This window comes from Astatotilapia calliptera, chromosome 10 (genome assembly GCF_964374335.1).
Source record: "Astatotilapia calliptera chromosome 10, fAstCal68.1, whole genome shotgun sequence".
NCBI classification, from domain to species: Eukaryota; Metazoa; Chordata; class Actinopteri; order Cichliformes; family Cichlidae; genus Astatotilapia; species Astatotilapia calliptera.
In genome coordinates this window covers 19,625,661-19,646,924 of record NC_137431.1, presented here as the reverse complement: position 1 = coordinate 19,646,924, position 21,264 = coordinate 19,625,661, and the positions used below count along the sequence as shown (strand labels likewise).

The window sequence follows — 21,264 nt, the reverse complement described above, 5'->3', positions numbered from 1 at the left end:
CTGACGTTTTATTTCCGCGACAGCCGCAGTATAAAAACGCGCAAACGCGCATTGTTCGCCCTTTTGGTCTCTTCTCGTCCGGTGTGGTTCATTGTCGCTAGTTTCGCTGAACTTGCGAAGTGCGTTGATACGTGAGAAGGCTGCCGTGGTTTTAGATGAAAGGCCCTGCGTTAAAGGTTAGTTTGTAAGCGTGTTTAAGTCGTGATTTCAGTTCGTTAAAGTTGAAGGTTAGCATTGTTCTTAGTTGTGATGTTGTAGCCACGTGGGGAGGACTGCTGGTCCTGTGCTTTTTGCTTTGTGCATATCTTAATGCAAGCATTGAATGCCTCCTCGATGTCTCATGTCTGCCATGAGTCTGGAAAATCATATTTCTGAAAGTCTGACGCACTTATGCTACTGATAAAAAGTGGTTATGCAAATAATTTCAAACCCATTCATTCTCTTTATCTTTGTGTGAAGAACATAAAATAGTGAATTTTGAATTCTCAGAAAGCTGTCAAATGGCTGAGTAACAATATGAACACCATAGAAGGATTTAAAAAATAATTATTTTCCTCTCACTCTCAGGTGGACCTAGTGCTTTTGGGTCACAGTATGAGTACAAAAATTGTTCTGTTCAAGTCATCCTGTGGTCTCCTTGTGTCCTTGGAAGGTGAGTGACCATAAAGTGGACCCAGCTCTTTGTCTGATACATCTGTAACCGTGATGAAAACTGTGAATAGGAAGTGCCGTCTGATGCGATAACTGACGATGTTTCTCACTCACTGTTCTGAGCCTCAGTCTCAAAAAAGCTCTGTGGTAATAAGTCTGTTCACATGAGTAGAAGTTAACTTCTGTTTGCTCTTCAGGCTACTCGGAAGATGCCAGATCAAGAGGATGACAAACCAGGATCATAGGTTGGCTTAATAGTTCTGAACCCATGTAGTTCTGATGCATGTCAAAACAAATGAACTCACACGCTCACGGTTTCCTCCTCCGGGTAAAGGAAGAGAACTTGAGCATCCGTGAAGGATGTTTGTCTGCATGGTGCGTGCACTCCCAGCTGAACTAGTGGACAGATGTGGATTTGTTACACACAGGTAAATTTCCATTCCTGCCCATAAGCAAGAAAAACTGGCTGCTTCTGTTGTGATGAAATTTAAACTGATAACAGCTGGAATTACCGGCAGATTGTTCAGTGGTGATCATTGGTTTTCTGAACACAAAGTGAGAATAAATTTGTCTAGAATTGACTTGATCAGTTCAAGTGGCTCACCATTTTGAACTTTGTTTCAGATGTCTCTAAGTGAGCTGGTTGAGATTCATCTGAAGACATGCCTAGCCAGTCTTCGTAAGTACACTTATAACAAACCTGACTGTATTTAAAGATAAGCTCACCTTTGTACAACAAGGACTGATTTTTAAAGTACTCACTGTGCACCACATGGAATTGACATAATTTGAAATCCTGCTGGGATTTGTTTGTATAATTGTGTCTGATCCTAAAAAGCTTTCCACATTTTGTCCAATGAAATAAAATCTGTTTAAAATTGAATCCAATGCTATTCATCATTGTGTGATACTTCAGTGTGCTTTGTTGTGCGAAGGAGAGTTAATTGGAAATGCATTTCCTAAGAGTCCTATGAGCCCTGAGTGGCTGTATCAATGATGAAAACCTGGAATAGGAAGTGCCGTCAGATGCGACAACTGACGATTGTCTCTAATCCACCTTTCTGAGTCTCTTCAAATTAAAGAAATTGATGCTTATCAAAGTGTGCTGCATATTCTGATGTCTCCCTTTTTTATTATCAGGTCTGTCAAATGATGACTTAGTTCACTGTCCAGTGAATTTATCAGGTAACATTTTTCCTCTATATGACAAGTACTTATCATTAATTGTGGTGATGAAACCTAAACTGAAAAGCTGGAATTACCGTCAGATTGTTCAGTGGTGATTGTTGGTTTTCTGAACAGAAAGTTGGAAGCGTTACATTCTGCTGTTAGACGAAAGCTTCTTGACATTAACTTCCTCTTATTTATGTCTCAGAACTTGATTCAGTGGCTGCAGAGACTCTGCTTCAGTATACATGAATCCAGAGCTCGGTAAGATACATGCATGTTGAGTTATTGATTAAAGGGTCAGATGTCTTAAGTCCTATAATTGTCTTTTAGCAATAATGTGGTCTGTTTAGTGTGACCTCTGCTGGAGAAATGCAGTGATGAAGTTTGAAAAATAACATGATGCAATAAAGAAACTTTTTGGAATTGTTAGCCTATTTTCACTATAATCTGTGTTGGCTTTTTATTTTGCACATCGTTCAGTCTATTTCCTTTCTCTCAGGTGAAAAGAGGACTTGGACTGGATCTTTATGTGAAGATGGAAAGCATTTATTGCTTGATGTTTAAGAGCTGATGTTGCTGTAATTTGAATAAACTATTGACATGAAACCAGTGTTCTCATTGTGTTAAACAATAGGCTTGAATTTTAATTCAACAACACCTGGTTGGCGCTCAGTAAAATACAGACTTTTTAGTCTCAGTGTTTTAATGGCTTGGCTTTCAATATTATCTGACTTGGACTTGAACCACATCAGGTGACTGTAGTTTTACTCAAAATTTACTGGAAAGAGTCCTGCTCTGAAATGAACAACGGACTTGACAAAATATAGGGAACATCAGATTTGGGTCCGATTGCATCACAGCAGCTTGAAATGAGAACCTGCCATCAGCAACCCTGTTACTCTGGAAAATCACTGTCAGGTTTGAACTAAATCTACATACATTTACTGAGTTGTAAAGCAGTCTGGCTGCTGTAAATAATGAAGTGGCTGGTGAGTGTTTATCATGCTTCTATTAGATTTATTTTTATTGTATAGCACCTTTCAGAACTCAAGTCATTCAAAAAATGGCAATTTAGCTAGCTTAGGTGTAAAGTCACTGACTTTTCAGAACATGTTTCAACAATCAGAATTGGTAGCTCTGTTCCTGGCTCTTCATCGGAATCTAATGAGCAAGATGAGCAACTCCAAGTCAGCCCTGGCAATAAAGTTGAATCAACTTAAATTGAAGTCTAAAGCTCAAATGCGTCTGTTTCAGGAAAATGTCTTTAACAAGTTTGGACTGGTGAATACTTTACGTTGTGTGTACTCTCCTTCCACTACTTAATGACTGAGTGAGCTCGTGATTTTATCTTAGAATTGTTTAACAGTTGCGCTCTCTGCAGCTGGCAGAGCAAAGCATTTTATATAGTTGGCTGTAAATATAGGGACAAATGGCAAACGGAGCATGTTTCTTAAGGCTGTAATCACCTCACTAGTAATGGGTAGATGAGGCTTCATAAAGCGTTTCAGCACATTCCTCAAACTAGCAAAACAGCAACACTGTGTAGACACAGTGTTGCTGTTTTGCTCCATACTGACACCTGCTGGACCTTAAATATCATTGCAGGCAACTTACTTGACACAACAGACACTGATTTAATGACCTAGTCATTCTTGTATACACTGTAAGGTATTGTACTTTCTATGGAATCATTTTATATCTTTTACATATTGTAGACATCTTTAAAATATATTGTGAATGACATTAAGTGAAAATTAAACAAAGTATTCTGAATATCACCCATTTAAATGTAATTGACTCAGAGTTTGTTATAAATTTCTATTCAAAAAAATAAGTTTTTGCATTCAGTTTATTGCGTGTTTTTTTTTTTTTGGGGGGGGGGGGTTGACACCATTTCCCCAGTTTTGGAAAACTGACAGGCATAGATGAAGCTGGGGTACACAAAAAATGTAAAGCCAGGTGGAAAAGGTCATCCTATTCCCCCAGTACGTTAAAGGATCCTCTGATCTTGGAATGTTTCTCTTTGACACTCTCTTCAATACTAAGAGGTTGGCAGTCCTCTATAATACAATTCAGGACTGCCTGATCCAGAACGGTCTTCCTAGATGCTTGTTTTCAAAATAATAACACACATTAATACAAAAAAAAAAAAAAAGATGATAAAGCTGTTCAGTGTCTATATAGGTTTACCTGTGTTCATTCTCGGTGTGTTTGTCTCCTCATTTTCATGTTTGGCTCTGTAATGCCTAAACACTGAGGTGTTTATGTTTGTGTTAGAAATGCAGAACAGATACGACATTTAACCTGCATAAAATGAAATAAATAATTTACACTGCAAGTCTCATCGCTGATGGATTACACTGAAACAAAGACAGACAAACTATTTGCAGTTAAAAGATCAAAATGATCCCACACAGCAGAAACATTTCTTTTTCTTTCGGGCTCCATTTTGTTATGGAGAGATGTGTAATTTTTTTTTATTTGTTTGTTGTTGTTTTTTTTTAAATCTTTGCGAGAGTAATTTCGTGTTGTTGTTTTGGTGACTCATTCCGTTGGCGGATGCGGATTCGGTACCTTTTAAACACAGTTTGGCGCGTTGGAAATGAGCGATACAGCAGCTGTATCGATCACGTGACTTTTTCTTAAAGCGACACACGCACCGATACAGGTTTCACTCTGTGAGCTTGATATATGCGCCTGTGCGTTAGTGTTGCTGGACCCATCACTACACCTCACATTCTTTTCAGATGAGCGTTGAACAAAAGTCACCAATATTGTCTGATGGTGTAAATAAAAAGAGGCAATGCACGTGTATCTTATTGCCTCTGCTGCAGAAACATGATTCAACATAGTGAAGGCCTTCACTATGTCGAATCAACTATTAAACAAGGTATTTAATTTATCTACCGGTATATAAATTAAATACCTTGTTTAATAGTTGGAGAAAAACTCAGAAGTTTAGGAGGCATAGTGGAAACATTGTCTAAGTTTGTTGAATAAGGAGCTATGACACAAAAGGAAACGGGAACACCACAGGGATAGGCCATGCAGAGCATTAGTATGACAGAGGAGTATGCTAAGGAACAGGGTGAGATAAAAGCAAGTGATCATGTATATTCTTTAAATCAAATCAAATCAAAATTTATTTATATAGCACATATTAAAACACCAGTGTTGACCATAGTGCTTCACAGTCAGTAAAAGCATGATACAATAAAAAAAAACAATAAAAGAGGACAACAAACAATAGGTAACAACACAACAAGCTAGACCAGCCAACTAGACAGACTCAAAAGCCAAAGTAAAAAAATAAGTTTTAAGATATGATTTAAAAGACTGGATAGACTCGGCAGTACGAATATGGACAGGGAGGTTATTCCAGAGTCTGGGTGCCACGGATGCAAAGGCCCGGTCACCTCTCGACTTCATTCGAGACCTAGGTTGTGCTAGGAGCCTGTGGTTGGACGATCTAAGTGCTCTGTTGGGATTGTATAAGTGGAGTAGTTCAGAGAGATAGGTGGGCGCTAAATTATTCAGAATATTAAAAGTGAACAAAATAATTTTAAAATCTATGCGATATTTAACAGGGAGCCAATGTAATTTGGCTAAAATTGGAGTTATGTGTTCATGGATTCTCGTACCTGTTAAAAGACGCGCAGCTGCATTTTGAATTAACTGAAGCAGGTAAAGAGAAGAGTGTTGGAGGCCCGAGTAGAGGGAGTTACTATACAGGGAGTGCAGAATTATTAGGCAAATGAGTATTTTGTCCACATCATCCTCTTCATGCATGTTGTCTTACTCCAAGCTGTATAGGCTCGAAAGTCTACTACCAATTAAGCATATTAGGTGATGTGCATCTCTGTAATGAGAAGGGGTGTGGTCTAATGACATCAACACCCTATATCAGGTGTGCATAATTATTAGGCAACGTCCTTTCCTTTGGCAAAATGGGTCAAAAGAAGGACTTGACAGGCACAGAAAAGTCAAAAATAGTGAGATATCTTGCAGAGGGATGCAGCAGTCTCAAAATTGCAAAGCTTCTGAAGCGTGATCATCGAACAATCAAGCGTTTCATTCAAAATAGTCAACAGGGTCGCAAGAAGCGTGTGGAAAAACCAAGGCGCAAAATAACTGCCCATGAACTGAGAAAAGTCAAGCGTGCAGCTGCCAAGATGCCACTTGCCACCAGTTTGGCCATATTTCAGAGCTGCAACATCACTGGAGTGCCCAAAAGCACAAGGTGTGCAATACTCAGAGACATGGCCAAGGTAAGAAAGGCTGAAAGACGACCACCACTGAACAAGACACACAAGCTGAAACGTCAAGACTGGGCCAAGAAATATCTCAAGACTGGTTTTTCTAAGGTTTTATGGACTGATGAAATGAGAGTGAGTCTTGATGGGCCCGTGGCTGGATTGGTAAAGGGCAGAGAGCTCCAGTCCGACTCAGACGCCAGCAAGGTGGAGGTGGAGTACTGGTTTGGGCTGGTATCATCAAAGATGAGCTTGTGGGGCCTTTTTGGGTTGAGGATGGAGTCAAGCTCAACTCCCAGTCCTACTGCCAGTTTCTGGAAGACACCTTCTTCAAGCAGTGGTACAGGAAGAAGTCTGCATCCTTCAAGAAAAACATGATTTACATGCAGGACAATGCTCCATCACACGCGTCCAAGTACTCCACAGCGTGGCTGGCAAGAAAGGGTATAAAAGAAGAAAAACTAATGACATGGCCACCTTGTTCACCTGATCTGAACCCCATTGAGAACCTGTGGTCCATCATCAAATGTGAGATTTACAAGGAGGGAAAGCAGTACACCTCTCTGAACAGTGTCTGGGAGGCTGTGGTTGCTGCTGCACGCAATGTTGATGGTGAACAGATCAAAACACTGACAGAATCCATGGATGGCAGGCTTTTGAGTGTCCTTGCAAAGAAAGGTGGCTATATTGTGAATGTGGACATGTTATATTGGTTTCACTGGTAAAAATAAATAATTGAAATGGGTATATATTTGTTTTTTGTTAAGTTGCCTAATAATTATGCACAGTAATAGTCACCTGCACACACAGATATCCCCCTAACATAGCTAAAACTAAAAACAAACTAAAAACTACTTCCAAAAACATTCAGCTTTGATATTAATGAGTTTTTTGGGTTCATTGAGAACATGGTTGTTGTTCAATAATAAAGTTATTCCTCAAAAATACAACTTGCCTAATAATTCTGCACTCCCTGTAGTCCAATGGCTTTGCTTTGGAAATCTGACGCAACTGGTAAAAGCTGTTTTTTACCACAGTGGACACCTGTTTCTCAAGTTTAAAAGAGCCATCCAGGAACACTCCGAGGTTTCTTACAGTGGGCGAGAGATGGCTAGCGAGAGGGCCAAGGGCATCAGCTAACTGGTCTTTAACATGTCTGCCACATAGATTTGTGGAAATTCATCAAATCTGACAAAACAGCAGGCTCAGAGTGAGGCCTTTCTATCTTTTTTTTTTTTTTACATTATATCCAATCTACATGTTTAGGGTTGGGACTCCAGTCTTATGTATTACATTGTCAATATATAAAAGAGGGTGTGTGCTGCACATGTCACATCTTGCAATTTCAAGGAGGGATCAGTTGGTTGTCACCGTGCACAGGTAATAATCTCTGTTCCTTTCAATGATAGCTCTCACACGGAGTTAGGTGTCTCTGAATTATTATTATTTTCCTTGCACCAGAATCTGTCGGAAGACTTTGATCATCATCATGGCTAAATCTGAAACTTGTCTCGTCAACTTGCATTACCAGGATGGCAGCGAGGGAAGCCCCTCCAACCCTGCCAAGTTCAAAAATCAGGACTTCGCTCAGATAAAAGCTGACTGCCTCCGGAAAGGAGAACTGTTTGTGGACAATGAGTTCCCACCAAACGGTCTTTCTTTGGGTGACCTGCCTGATATGAGTTCCTCAAAGGAGAGTGAAGTGAAATGGCTTCGACCAGCAGTAAAATCATTTTAATTATATTTATTTTTCTTTCACTTCGAAATCTGATGGATTGTTAGTTAGCATTTCTGTACAGTAGGAAAACAGATTCTTTTTACATGCTTGTCAGCATATTTTTCTCCACTGTCTTTTCAAGGATTTATTGAGAAAACAAGGAAAGAAGGATCAGCCTGCTTTCAGTAAAGATGGTATGTCACGATTTGACTTTGGACAAGGCGACGTGGGTAAGCAAAACTTTCTTGCCTATAGCTAATGACAATGACAAGTATGTTCCACATCTTGGGAGAACTATTAGTTTCCTCCTTTTAACAGGTGACTGCTGGTTTTTGTCTGCAATATCTGCGCTGACCTTCCAAGAAAATCTGATGGCACAAGTTGTGCCAATGGACCAGTCCTTTGAGAACTATGCAGGAATATTTCACTTCAGGGTAACAAAGGATTAATAAATGTGTCTAAAGAATACTGCCACAAAACAGAAACACAACACATTGTGGTTAATTATTTCAGAGGTGGTGAGTAACGAAGTACAAATACTTTATTACTGTACTTAGAATTTTTAGGTATCAGTACTTTACTTGAGTATTTCTTTTTCTGACAACTTTTTACTTTTACTCCCTACATTTTAAACAAATATCTATACTTTCTACTCCATACATTTTCCAAACAGCCTCGCTACTTTTGTTTTAACATATTTGAGGTGAGTAATTGTTTCACGTCACTGCAAGTCTTGGTGATTGTGGCTCAAGAGTTGGCCGTTCATCTTATAAGTGGAAGGTTGCCAGTTCGAGCCCCGGCTCCGACAGTTTTGGTCATTGTGTCCTTGGGCAAGAGACTTCACCCGTTGCCTACTGGTGGTGGTCAGAGGGCCTGGCGGCGCCAGTGTCCGGCAGCCTCGCCTCTGTCAGTGCGCCCAGGGCAGCTGTGGCTACAATGTAGCTTGCCATCACCTGTGTGTGAATGGGTGGATGACTGAATGTGTAAAGCGCTTTGGAGTCCTTAGAGACTAGTAAAGCGCTATACAAATAAAGGCCATTTACCATTCAAACATCAAACTGATTTGAGCTTAAACAGTAACACATGAAAGATAATCCCTTTCCCCAGTACAAGGGGAACAGTGTTTTTTTATGCTGTGAAACCTGCTGAAAAACAAGCTGAGGCAGATTTGCTGTGTTATTCAAAGGTGGCTTGAAAAAACTTTGCAGGTCAGTGCAGGATAAACAGGTTAGTTTGCTTTACTGTCATGGATGGATGATGATCAAATCACCACAGCCTGAACTATCACTGAATGGAGCTCTTAATAGAAATTATTGTGAGTTGTGATTCTTTTCTCCACTCTGAGCCATTAAAACTGATTTTAGGCCCTACATCAGGGGTGGGCAATTCCAGGCCCCGAGGGCCGGTGTCCTGCAGGTTTTAGATCTCACCTTGGGTCAACACACCTGAATCACATGATTAGTTCGTTACCAGGCCTCTGGAGAACTGCAGGAGCTAATTTAGCCATTTAAATCAGCTGTGTTGGTTCAAGGATTCATCTAAAACCTGCAGGGACACCGGCCCTTGAGGCCGGGAGTTGCCCACCCCTGCCCTACATGCTGAATCTCACTTTAACCTCTTGCCGACTTATTTTCTGTTTAGAGGCAAAGTCACGCCTACAATCTAGGCAACAAAAAATGTAGGTGTTTGTATTTTCCTTCTGTTTCTCTGCTGATGTTCAGCTTATCCTAGAAATGTCCTCCAAAGAGCTACATTTTACTTTCTTACTTTGGGTACATTTCAGAGCCTGTACTTTATTACTTTTAAAAAGAAAGTGAAGAAGTGGAGTCAGTACATCAACCTTTACTGGAGTATTTTTTAACACTAGTATCTTTACTCCTAGTACAGAAATCTAATCTAGATCAAAGTACAGAATCTCGGTACTTTTGCCACCTCTGATTGATTCTTAGCTGTCCTCTCTGTTTCAGTTCTGGAGGTTTGGAAAGTGGGTAGATGTTGTCATTGATGACAATCTGCCAACGATCAAAAAGCGGTTACTGTTTGTGTCCTCGAAATGTGGAAATGAGTTCTGGGCTCCTCTGCTGGAGAAGGCATATGCCAAGTAAATAATCATCTCTCACACTTTCATGTAAATCAGTTTAGAAGGTCACATTTCTGATATGAATGTCATTGATTTAAAAATGTTTCTCCTTCTGGGTGCCTCCTTCAGAGTTTGTGGCTCGTATGCAGACATGCATGCTGGGTTTCCATCAGAGGCCTGCAAAGATTTCACTGGAGGTGTAAACCAGACTTATAACCTGACGGAGATGAACTCAGCTGGCCATGGTGATCTTTGGCTCACATTAAACAGAGCAACTAGGTGCCAATCACTGATTTGTTGTTGGACTTACCACGAAGAGGTAAAAAACAGACAAACAAAAAAACCCCAACAAAAATCAATAACAATAGATTAAAAAAAAACAACCCTTGTTCTGTCTTTTTCAGGGTGCTTTGGTCTCTGACACTGGATTGGTGAATGGCCATGCCTATTCCATCACAGGTGTCACTAAGGTAAACCAAGGAGCTAGAAATTTGCATTCAGCATAGGAAAAGAGTGAAAACAAGAGCCAAGAAAACTTAATTGCAAAAATTTTGATAGTATCAATGAATGTGATAATGTGATACCATTACTGAAGCATTTCCAATACCTGATGTCTTCACTTCATTATTTCATCTGAAGGTGGAATTAAACGGCTCCAAAGTACGACTGGTGCGAGTCATGAACCCATGGGGCCAACAGGAGTGGAACGGAAAATGGAGCGACAAGTACTTGACTTAATTAAACAACAAACAACGTCCATATATCGCTGACAATGACACAATTTGTACTAGCGTTGCACCTACACATAATCAACTCACAGTGTTATGATAAATAGACAGACATAAAACTGAAAAAAAAAATAGTAATTATAATTTAATCAGAAGCTGTGTATGCAAACCTACAACAGGCAGTTCAAGAATTTCTAAACATAAGATAAACAGTATAGCTGGAACAATAAGTGGTCAACAAAAGAGAGAGAGAGAAAACATAGGTATGCTGTGCAAAATGAAAATGGCCAGACATCCACAGAGAACAATAGCGGTGGATGATCACAGGATGCTTTCTAATATAAAGAAGAACAACTTATGAACTTCCAGCCATATTAAAAACAGTGACAAACACTCTCACATATTGAAGGGGAGTTTTCAGCACAGTGCAAAATATCTATCGACCTCAAGAACAGAAATGCTGTATGTGTAGTATATATATATATATAGTATATAAAATATATCTGTTTTGCAGCATTAAAGTCTGTCATTAACTTATTTGTTTCGTGTTCTCAGGTCAGATTTGTGGGACAAAGTAAGTCCAGAAGTTAAAAAAAAGTGTTTCAACCATGACGACGGAGAGTTCTGGTAAATTCTAAATTTTGCACACTGATTACTCTCAATATTTTAAAAAAGCTTTTAAAAACTCAAAAAAAAAAATCATATGATCATTTTGATGCATTACCAAAGAGTTTACATCTTATTATTTATTGGTTGATATTTTATGTATATATATATATATTGTAGCATTCACAAGAACCAGACGGTTGGGTCTCAGGTTGTCCGTTTATTTGGCACAAAAGCAAGCGGGTTGCTAACTCCGGGGAGAGCGCCCTCGTACAGCTCCTCTCTCCAGCCTGGCACACACACACACAAAAAAACCAGGTCCCCCCTCCCCTTCCTGTACCACAACCAAACATGAATCTTAAAGGAACACAACAGTGTGCAGAGATCACCAACATGTCACTGTACAATAACACTTAACCATCGTTACACTGCCCCCCCAGCAATAAGTTCCTCGTCCCCGAGGGAACGACACAGTCTCTGAGGCGGGGTGGTAGCCTACGTTCCCTCCTTGACCTCCTGAGCCCCTGAGGTGGACGCGGAGCTTCGGGGCTTTGGGGTGGAGAGTCCGAGGGAGGGGAACGCAGCCCCGGTCGGGGGTCCCTCTGAGCAGGGTCACGGACACTCTGTACACGTCCCTCTGGAAAGGAGGGGAGGGACTGCCCTCTGTAGGGGGCCATCCGGTCTCTGTGCAGCGCTACTATCCTCCCCCTAGGAGGCAACTGCACCCTGTAAACAACCTCCCCTACTCGCTCTAGGACGCTGCAAGGCCCCACCCAGCTGCTATCCAGTTTAGGACACCGTCCCTTCTTCCTCTTTGGGCTGTAGACCCACACCAGCTCCCCAGCATGGAAGTGCCTCCCCTTAGTGGTGATGTCGTAATTCCTCTTTTGGCGCAGGCCTGCCTTCGCCAGCTGCTCTCGGGCGTAGGAATGTGCAGAATCCAGCCGGTCCTGCAGCTTCCTTGCGTAGTCCCGGCCCGGTGGTGCCTCTGGCGCGTCCGGGGGCTTCCCAAAAGCCAACTCTGCAGGAGTTCTCAGCTCTCTCCCTAACATGAGCAGGGCAGGCGTACATTGGGTGGAGTCCTGTACTGCCGACCTGTAGGCCATGAGGGTAAGGGGAAGATGGTAATCCCAGTCCCGTTGGTGTTCTGAGGTAAGGATGGCTAGCTGCTGGGCCAGCGTCCTGTTAAACCTTTCCACCAGTCCATCGCTTTGGGGGTGAAGTGGGGTGGTGCGGGTCTTCTTAATCCCAAGGCGTCCACACATGGCAGCAAATACCTTGGACTCAAAGTTACGCCCCTGGTCACTGTGGAGGGTCTCTGCTGTTCCAAAGCGGCTGAACATCCCCTCCACTAATACATCAGCGACAGTCTCAGCCTCCTGATCTGGGATGGCGTATGCTTCCGGCCACTTGGTAAAATAGTCCATTGCCACAAGAACATAGCGGTTTCCTCTGTCTGTGCGAGGAAATGGGCCCATGACGTCCACAGCTACTCGCTCCATTGGGGCTCCTGCTGGTTGCTGCTGAAGCTGAGCCCGGGACTGGTCCTGTGGCCCTTTGTGTGAGGAACATGCATCACAGCTGCGGCAAAAGTCCTCCACGTCCCTCCGCAGTTGACCCCAGTAATAGCCCTGGCGGAGGCGGCGGAGAGTCTTGGAGACCCCAAAGTGGCCGGAGCCAGTGCTCCCATGGCAGGCTTCCAGCACAGCTGACCTCAGCGACCTTGGCACCACAACCTGCCACCTCTCCTCCCCCGTGGCAGGATCCTTCCAGGCACGCTCCAACACCCCCTCCTTCAGCCTGAGAGCTGCAAACTTGGCCCATAGCCCCCTGGTACAGATGGAAAACCCAGTGACCTCATCCCAAAGGGGTTGCTCCCCCTTCTCCAGCCACTGCAGGACCGGCAGCAGGTCCGTGTCTTGTTCCTGCCGTGCCCTCCACTCCGCTGCATCCACCACCAGAAGAGCCCTGCAGGCGAGCTGTGCTGCTCCGTCTATTGTCGTGAGTTCCCGCTCTATTTCCTCTCGCTTCTCACAGTAACGGCAGCCAGCTGCAGCACATGGGCGGCGAGAGAGGGCGTCTGCGTTAGAATGGTGCGTCCCTGCTCTGTGCTCCACAGTGAAATTGAAGGCTTGGAGCTCCTCCAGCCAGCGAGCCACCTGTCCCTCTGGCTCCCTGAAAGACATCAGCCACTGAAGGGCAGCATGATCAGTTCTGATAACAAATGCTGTGCCGCACAGGTAGTACTTAAAGTGTCTCACCCCCGCCACCACAGCCAACAGCTCTCGTCGTGTGACACAGTAGCGCCGCTCACTCCTGTTCAGGACCCGGCTGAAGTACGCCACCACCTTCTCCCCTTCCGGCCCAACCTGCGACAACACCGCTCCCAGCCCCACATTACTTGCGTCAGTGTCCAGGACAAAAGGCAGGGCGGGGTCAGGGGGGGCAAGGACTGGGGACTCTGTCAGCGATCTGCGGAGGGTGTCGAACGCCTGCTGACAGTCCCGGGTCCAGATGAAGTCACGGTCCTTCTGCAGCAGGTGGAAGAGTGGTGCGGCTATGGAGGAAAAGCCCTTCACAAACCTCCTGTAATAAGACGCCAGTCCTAGGAAGCTTTTGAGCTGTTTCTGGTCTGCTGGTGTGGGCCACTCGGTAATGGTGTGAATTTTTTCCTCCAAAGTGCTGATGCCCTCACAACCCAGCTTGTGGCCCAGAAACTCCACCTCCCTCTTCATGAAGTGGCACTTGTCGGGATGCAGCTTCAGGCCTGCAGCCGCCACCCTCTCCAACACTTGTCTCAGGGCATCCAGGGCAGCATCAAAGGAGCTCCCGTGCACTAGAAGATCATCCAGGTAAACCAGACACTGTTGCCGTGGGACGCCAGCCAGCACACTGTCCATAAGCCTCTCGAAGGTCGCAGGAGCGTTGCAAAGACCAAAGCTCAGGACTTTGAACTGCCATAGTCCCCTGTTAGTGCAGAAGGCTGTCTTCGGTCTGGATTCCGGGGACAGTGGCACCTGCCAGTAGCCACTCCGCAGGTCCAGGGTGGAGAACCAGGAGGACCCGGCTACTAAGTCGAGAGACTCATCAATCCTGGGAAGGGGGTAAGAGTCCTTCTTCGTCACTTTGTTGAGTGGTCTGTAGTCCACACAGAAACGCATCCTAGGACTTTTTTTCTTAGGCACCATCACCACCGCGGAGGCCCACGGGCTATCAGATGGCTCTATGATGCCCGCCTTCATCATTTCACACAACTCTCTGTCTGCAGCCTCCTGATGAGCCAGGGGCAGGCGGCGGGGGCGCACTTTAATAGGCTGGGCATCCCCGGTCTCAATGACGTGCTCTACCAAGTGTGTCAAGCCAACATCACTTTCTTTCAGGGCAAAAATGTCACTAAACTCTTTTAGTACCTGCCATAGACTCTCTTGCTGCTGTGGAGTCAGCCCCTCACAGTTCTTTGACCAGATACTCCTCACTGCTGAGAGCCTCTCCTCCTCCTCCGCTCGCTGTTCTGCTGGCGGGTCTGCAGGGGTCTCTGCGGTGGAGGTGGACGCCGCGGCAGATGCTGTGCAGACCGGGGGGGAATAAGCGGCACCTTCTTCCCATCAGGGAGTGCGAGGAAGCCTTTGCCTAAGTCCAGTACACCACCAATGGCTCGTAAAAAATCCAGCCCAAGGATGCAGGCGTCCTGCACGTCAGCCACCCAGGCAGCATAAGACACACCGAGGTCCCCCACCTTGAACTGGAACACTCCCCTCCCTCTCATTGGGGCCAGATCACCGGTCACAGTCTTAAGTTGCACATTAGTCGGTTGCACAGCAGCTCCGGGTGGGACAACATCGGGTCGGACCAGCGTTGCATTGGACCCCGTGTCCAGCAGGGCCGTACAGGACACCCCCGCAATCGTCACTGGAACATGGCAAAAGCCGCCAACCTGGGTCCAGCCCACAGCGATGGCCGCACCAGGTGGGGGTGGCGGTGGAGTGGGGATGTCGTTCTCCCAGGCCCGTGTACTCCCGCCTACACGGGCCCATGGGCGTTTCCCTGAACCGCTGCAAGCTTGGGGCACTGCCTGATGAGGTGTCCGACTTGTCCACATCCCCAGCAGCTCTGCGGTCGGCGGTGTGGGCCAGCCCGAGGGGAAGGCGACTGCAGCGAAGCCGCCTGCACCAAACTGCACAGGCCCGCTGGCGTCTCCGTCTGTTCCACAGGTGCTGACACAGCCCTCACCACGTGTGCGTCATCAGCGCCCCCAGAGGATCCCGCAAGCATCTCCCTCTCCAACGCTAGCTCCAAGGCTGCACTGAGTGTGGCCGGACGAGCAAGCTGAGTTTGCATACGGAGCTCTTTAGGGCTCAGGGCCTGCAGGAACTGGTCCCGAGCTAACTCCGCCTGCACTGATGGTGGCATGCTGTCATACGCCCTCTGGCAAAGGCACTCGACTTCATGGGCCAAAATGCGGAGGGGCTCACCTGGCAATCTGCGTCTGTTGTGGAACTCCGACCTCAGCAGCACTGGTTGGTTATACTGCCCGAAGCGCCTCTGAAGTGCTCCGACCAGAGCATTATAATCTCCCCTCTGCTCCTCGGTTAGCAGCAGCAGGCATGCAGCTGCATCCTCACACAGGCACAAAGCCAACTGGAGAGCTTTATGTTCCTCAGACCAGCCAGCTGCAACAGCTAACAGCTCGAACTGTGCGATAAACACTTCCCATGGCGTCTTGCCGCTGAACTTAGGCGTTTTTATATGCGCTGCAGCTTGCTGGGCGCCGCCATGTTTGTTTACATCACGTGACGGCGCGCCAAGCGAGGTCGACTCCTTCCCGCCGGAATCGCGGCCGCTGTGCGAACAGTTCCCGAGCCTAGTCAAACCTGGAGAAAATCCAGCCTCGGCAGACAGCCGCAGTGCCGTTTCCCTCACTCCATGGGCGGGCGAGCGCGGACGAACCTCCCTCTCCTCCGTCTCCTTCTTAATCCTGCCCGGCAACATCCTCGTCTCGTAACGGCAAGCGTCGCCAGCAACAGGGTGTCGGGCGTTCTGGGGTTCTTTTTTCTTTCTTCACTTCTGACACCAATGTAGCATTCACAAGAACCAGACGGTTGGGTCTCAGGTTGTCCGTTTATTTGGCACAAAAGCAAGCGGGTTGCTAACTCCGGGGAGAGCGCCCTCGTACAGCTCCTCTCTCCAGCCTGGCACACACACACACAAAAAAACCAGGTCCCCCCTCCCCTTCCTGTACCACAACCAAACATGAATCTTAAAGGAACACAACAGTGTGCAGAGATCACCAACATGTCACTGTACAATAACACTTAACCATCGTTACAATATATTTTAAATCTCTATCTGCTCATCTGTCTGCCAGGATGCAAATGGAGGACTTCTGTTCCTATTTTGCTTACGTATCCATCTGCTGTGAGACCCCTAACTTTCTTGATGGAGACTTAAAATGTCAGTGGAATTGCATGATTTACGATGGCAGCTGGGTAGCAGGGAAATCTGCAGGTGGCAATGTGAAACACTGTAAGACAAGTTCACTCCTATCTAAACTTTAACTATCACTAAAAGAATAATATAGTTTTTACATATTTATTTTATCTGTGCAAACACAAAACCCACCATAAATTTCTAAAATGTAATTAACAAGATGAATGTTTCCTCACTCTCTGTAGCCACCTTTGCAACAAACCCTCAGTATCGCATTCAAGTGACTGTTATAGACAAGAAGGAGCCGGGAGACAAAAACATCGTGCTCTCCCTGATGCAGAAACCTCATCAGGGAAATCGCAATGAGATACGCCTCCACCGAACTAGACTTACCATCTATAAGGTATTCATTCTCAATGTGCTTCCTTTAATTTAAATAATTGTTAAATACTGCAACTGAATACTGAAGGACAAGAAACCAAATCTTTAAAATAATTGTATCACCCTGTTATGAAGACATGAGTACTTACCTAATTGAGCAGCTGAGTTAGTAAGACAATAATAATGAAAAAATGTCTTCGCTGATTTCACATTAAAGTTACTATGGAAAATGGTTCCTGTGAAACAGTTTAATGAAGTTATTCTTACCATTTTCCAATTAACAGATTCCATCAGGGGTAAGTGCAAACAATAACAAATATATGAAACTTTGACTGTGCACCGAAAGTAAATTCAGCATTTTAATAACTTTAATAACAATGTACACTGAGACTCAGGAGAGTTTTTCACTATAGATATTCCTTTATATTTCTGCCAGACTCCAAAACGACGCCTGCAACAGGATTTCTTTCAGAGGAACAGCCCTGTGAAGGCAGAAAAGACTTACAGGTCTGAGCGAGATCACATTGAACTCCACAGTCTGGAACCTGGAGAGTATGTGATCATCCCATCCACCAAAGAACCCAACATCACTGCAGATTTCGCTCTCGCTGTCTACACCAAGACTGATGAATAATATCATGTAAAGAATCCTTCACATAATGAAGGATTAATATGATTAACTCAGGATAATAAAATACATGAATTATTTATTTAACAAATGACACCATAGGGTAATTTCCTATTTGTTAGCCAGACATGAGCTGTGTTATCTCTGCTAGTGGTGAAATATGGGTGGTTGGGTTAAAAATGGTCACATGATTCATACTGTCAGGGTTGTCTCGAAAAGCGGTCCCCAACCCCCGGGCCATGGACTGGTACTGGTCCGTGAGTCGTTTGGTACTGGGCCACGATAGTTGAGGCTCAGGTGTGAAATTTATGGTTTTCAGGGTTTTTATAGTTATTTTTTAAATTGTTTTTATCGTTAACTAGGTTTCCCTGGGTCTTTTCCCGTATCTTATGAATAAATCTCTTTTTTGGAACTGGTACTGGTTTTATTTTGTTGTATTCATCCAGGCCAGTCTGTTAAAATATTGTTGGACATAAACCGGTCCTTGGTGCAAAAAAAGGTTGCGGGCCGCTGGTCTAGAATACTTCCAATATAATTTTTTGCTGGGCATTTCTATTTATTTCACAGCCTGCACAGGCAAAAGCAGCCATGTAGTGCATTTTTACACAGATAACATAAATACTGATAAATAACATGACTTTATCCTAAAAGAAATAATAGGCTAAATGATTAAAATGTACAATGCTAATGCTACTGATAGTTGGCCAGGTTCATCAATTTCTATAAAACAGAATAATAATTATTTAAAAGAATAAGTTCTGTGGACACTGGGTGTTAGTTTGAAGAAGTGATGTGGTGATGCAGTGGATAAGGTTCCTGGTTTAATCACCTGATCTTCTGTGTGGACTTTGAATGTTCTCCCCTTCTGAGGACTCGGGCTTCTTCCCACAATCCAAAGACACGCATCTTCACTGGTGACTCTAAATTGGGGTTCAGAAAAAATAAGAAAATAAAACATGATGATTTTTCAGCTCTGACTCTGTTTGTTCTTGTTTTTTTCTTCTTCTACGTAATATAAATTTTAATAGAAAAACTCAATAGAGAATATTATTTGCAACATTAAGAAATCCTCACTATAAACCGTTACACACACTGTGCTGCCATAAGGAAAATATTTATAAGGTATAAAAAGAAAAGCTGGAAAATTACACACTGCACCAACAGTATTGACTTGATATAAATAAAGCTTGTGTAGTTTATTAGTTTAGCTTAGTATGTAACCCCAGATAATGTTATGGCTTGAGGGCCAATTAGCAGCAGTCTATAAAGGGCTGCCAGTTAACATCAGAGGCTGCTGCTGGAACCGTGTCCCACCATTGCGCTATGTTGTTTTATTTTGTCAGCCTCTCTAGGTTTATGTTACCTCTATTCATCGGCAGCACGTTTTAAAGCTCAGTTTTTAAAACCTTACACTGTAACTACAGCCCAGCCCATGGAGCGGTATATTAATGACTAACCTCATATTGTGGATGGATTAACTTGGTGGTTCTCTTAACTGAAGTTTGGTCCGTTCACAGCATCCTGCCATGCGTTTGTATTTGTCCCTAACCATCAGGAACCCTCACATTAACTTTTATTGAGTGGAAAACAGTTAGCGTCCATCCTCCAGTTTCACATTATGCTAACTATAGCTGTGTAGCTAGCCACCACGTAGCACATCCTTATATACCAGCTAGTACAACTTTAGTAACCCTACAAAAGTCACTGCTGTTTAGTTTTCTGCTTTCATTTATGTCAGAAGTGATAGCAGAGCTGTACGTTTGAATTTTTTCAGAAATCTCTCAGTCAGAACATGCTATATTATGTTTAGATGGAAACAGGCGAGCTAATGCACTTCTAATTCTGTTAAACTTCATAAATTCTGTTTTCATGGATGTCTGGATGTTAAACTTAATTGTTACACCTAGTAGAGAAGCCACACTGATCATTTTGTTAAAGATGAAAGAAACTAGACAGTTTTTAACTCTCAGCGATGCCGCAGAGTGGACCAGAAGCAAAGTTTGGACCCGGAAACAGCTAATGATGTCAGACTTAAAACTTACTTATGGGGACAAAATGCCCATCCCCACAAGTTTGAAGGCATTTTTGAGAGTCAAAATGGGGTTTTATTGTTTGGGTTACGATTTGGTTATAGTTAGGTTTAGGCCGAGGGTTAGGATTAGACATTGTTCAGTGTTGATCATTGGTTCTTTTTCTAACTTCGCTCGGTGTTTCACTATGGGAATCGCCTCGGCGTGACCAACTACGGAAGCTCCAATGACACCACGTCTGTCTATGACAGACCTGTCGAGCCGTGCTCAGGGCTCCGCCCCCTCGTACTAACACGGCCGACCAGCTCCTCCTAACTCATTCTTGCTTTCTTCCCGTGAGAAACTACTTTGAGCTCCCTCAGCGCATCCAGGCTAACTTGATTAGCTGCTTAACAGTTCTCAGGCGTCCCGTGTAGGAGTACGTCGCCGAACGCAGTTTTTCCGGTTCCAGTTTGGATCGTGCTGAGTAAGTCCTTCGAAAGAAGTGTACTTAGAGTTGCACTGTGGAACAGCAACCGCGTCAGGCGAGCTGTCCCAGCGGTTCCTGGTTTTAGTTAGCGAGGTAGCCGACGTTGTGTGACTCGGGCTAACGCGTTACGGCGAGCTGTTCGTTCAGTGTCCGGCTAGCATTAACTTGTTAGCAGGCCACGAACCACATTAGCGTCTCACTAGCATTAGCTTGTTGGTCGACGTAGGGTTCGGTTAGCATTAAGTTGCTAACGATATTGGCTAGCGGAGTGCAGCCAACGTGTCACGACGAGCTGACTCCCGCCGCGACTAGATCGGATTTAACACCCGCTGCTAGTCCTAGCTACTTACGGGCTAACGTGTCGAGACGAGCCTGGTGTAGCCTAGTCTCACCCCTTTCCGCTAACCATAACCTACTCCCGCCAAAAGGTCGGAGCCGAAGGCTAAAGAGGCTGCATCCCGCCCGTGCCCCGCATCATGCGGTGCCACCATCTCGGGCAGGGACCCTCATCCAATGTGCATCGTCTGTATGGGTGCCAAGCATGCTCAGGCTTCACTGGCGGACCCTCAGGGATGCCCACACTGTGCTTTGATGCCAGAGAAAGTCCTGGAAAGGAGGCTGAGAGTAGCAGTAACGAACAGTCAGGACCCCTGCCTGTCGGCTGCTACTGCTACGAGCGATATCCGTCATCCGCGAGCCTCCACAAGCTGGGCGGACATGATGGAAGAAGAGTCCCCGCTCATGCCCCCATCGTTCGAGGACCTCCTCGATCAAAACGTGGGCGAGCCGGGTGGCGAGGACGCGGAGGGCGATGCCGACTCCGACCTCCTCGACCTGGAGGACATGGATGAGGAACAGGAGGATGACTCTACCTTTCCTCCCCAGCAGTCCAGGCCACCGAGTGGGGCTGAAGTTGCACCCCTGGTGGACAGCAATTTGTACGAGGTCTGTAAACGGGCTGCTGCCAAGCTAGGCATCCCATGGCCAGCCGTCCAGGATGCCGAAGGGGCAGAACGTGACTTGTATGACGGCAAGAGGCTCCCACCAGCCTTGCCGCCATCAAAGCAGCTTCTGCCAGCAGTCCCAGCCTGCATGAAAGAAATGAGTCGCTATTGGTCAAGCCC

The 21,264-nt window shown here is 44.9% G+C and overlaps 1 protein-coding gene, 1 long non-coding RNA gene and 4 other non-coding genes across 8 annotated transcripts; all 6 read left to right on the top strand.

Annotated features, from left to right (window-relative positions):
* The first annotated feature begins 41 nt into the window (after window positions 1-41).
* LOC113031201 (uncharacterized) lies at window positions 42-2,427 on the top strand. Its single transcript, XR_003273695.2, has 8 exons — window positions 42-176; window positions 568-652; window positions 849-896; window positions 986-1,079; window positions 1,276-1,330; window positions 1,792-1,836; window positions 2,027-2,082; window positions 2,321-2,427. It is a non-coding gene; the product is annotated as an uncharacterized LOC113031201 (long non-coding RNA).
* LOC113031280 (small nucleolar RNA SNORD49) lies at window positions 699-770 on the top strand. Its single transcript, XR_003273711.1, has one exon. It is a non-coding gene; the product is annotated as a small nucleolar RNA SNORD49 (small nucleolar RNA).
* Window positions 1,127-1,201, top strand: LOC113031284 (small nucleolar RNA SNORD65). Its single transcript, XR_003273715.1, has one exon. It is a non-coding gene; the product is annotated as a small nucleolar RNA SNORD65 (small nucleolar RNA).
* LOC113031281 (small nucleolar RNA SNORD49) lies at window positions 1,641-1,718 on the top strand. The gene has a single exon (XR_003273712.1). It is a non-coding gene; the product is annotated as a small nucleolar RNA SNORD49 (small nucleolar RNA).
* LOC113031286 (small nucleolar RNA SNORD65) lies at window positions 1,879-1,951 on the top strand. Its single transcript, XR_003273716.1, has one exon. It is a non-coding gene; the product is annotated as a small nucleolar RNA SNORD65 (small nucleolar RNA).
* A 4,768-nt stretch (window positions 2,428-7,195) lies between the features above and the next one.
* On the top strand, window positions 7,196-18,618 carry LOC113031264 (calpain-1 catalytic subunit-like). Of its 3 annotated transcripts, XM_080307151.1 has the most exons (13): window positions 7,196-7,454; window positions 7,536-7,797; window positions 7,934-8,021; window positions 8,110-8,225; window positions 9,759-9,892; window positions 10,001-10,190; window positions 10,276-10,341; window positions 10,511-10,596; window positions 11,155-11,226; window positions 16,571-16,728; window positions 16,878-17,035; window positions 17,298-17,309; window positions 17,450-18,618. In XM_080307151.1, the coding sequence occupies exons 1-13, from the start codon at window positions 7,333-7,335 to the stop codon at window positions 17,645-17,647; spliced, it is 1,662 nt and encodes a 553-aa protein (XP_080163277.1). In that variant the 5' UTR covers window positions 7,196-7,332; the 3' UTR covers window positions 17,648-18,618. The 3 variants fall into 3 exon arrangements, with proteins under 3 accessions (XP_080163277.1, XP_080163278.1, XP_080163279.1); XM_080307152.1 differs by lacking the exon at window positions 17,298-17,309; XM_080307153.1 differs by lacking the exon at window positions 7,196-7,454 and having other exon boundaries at window positions 7,465-7,797.
* Window positions 18,619-21,264: the final 2,646 nt, after the last annotated feature.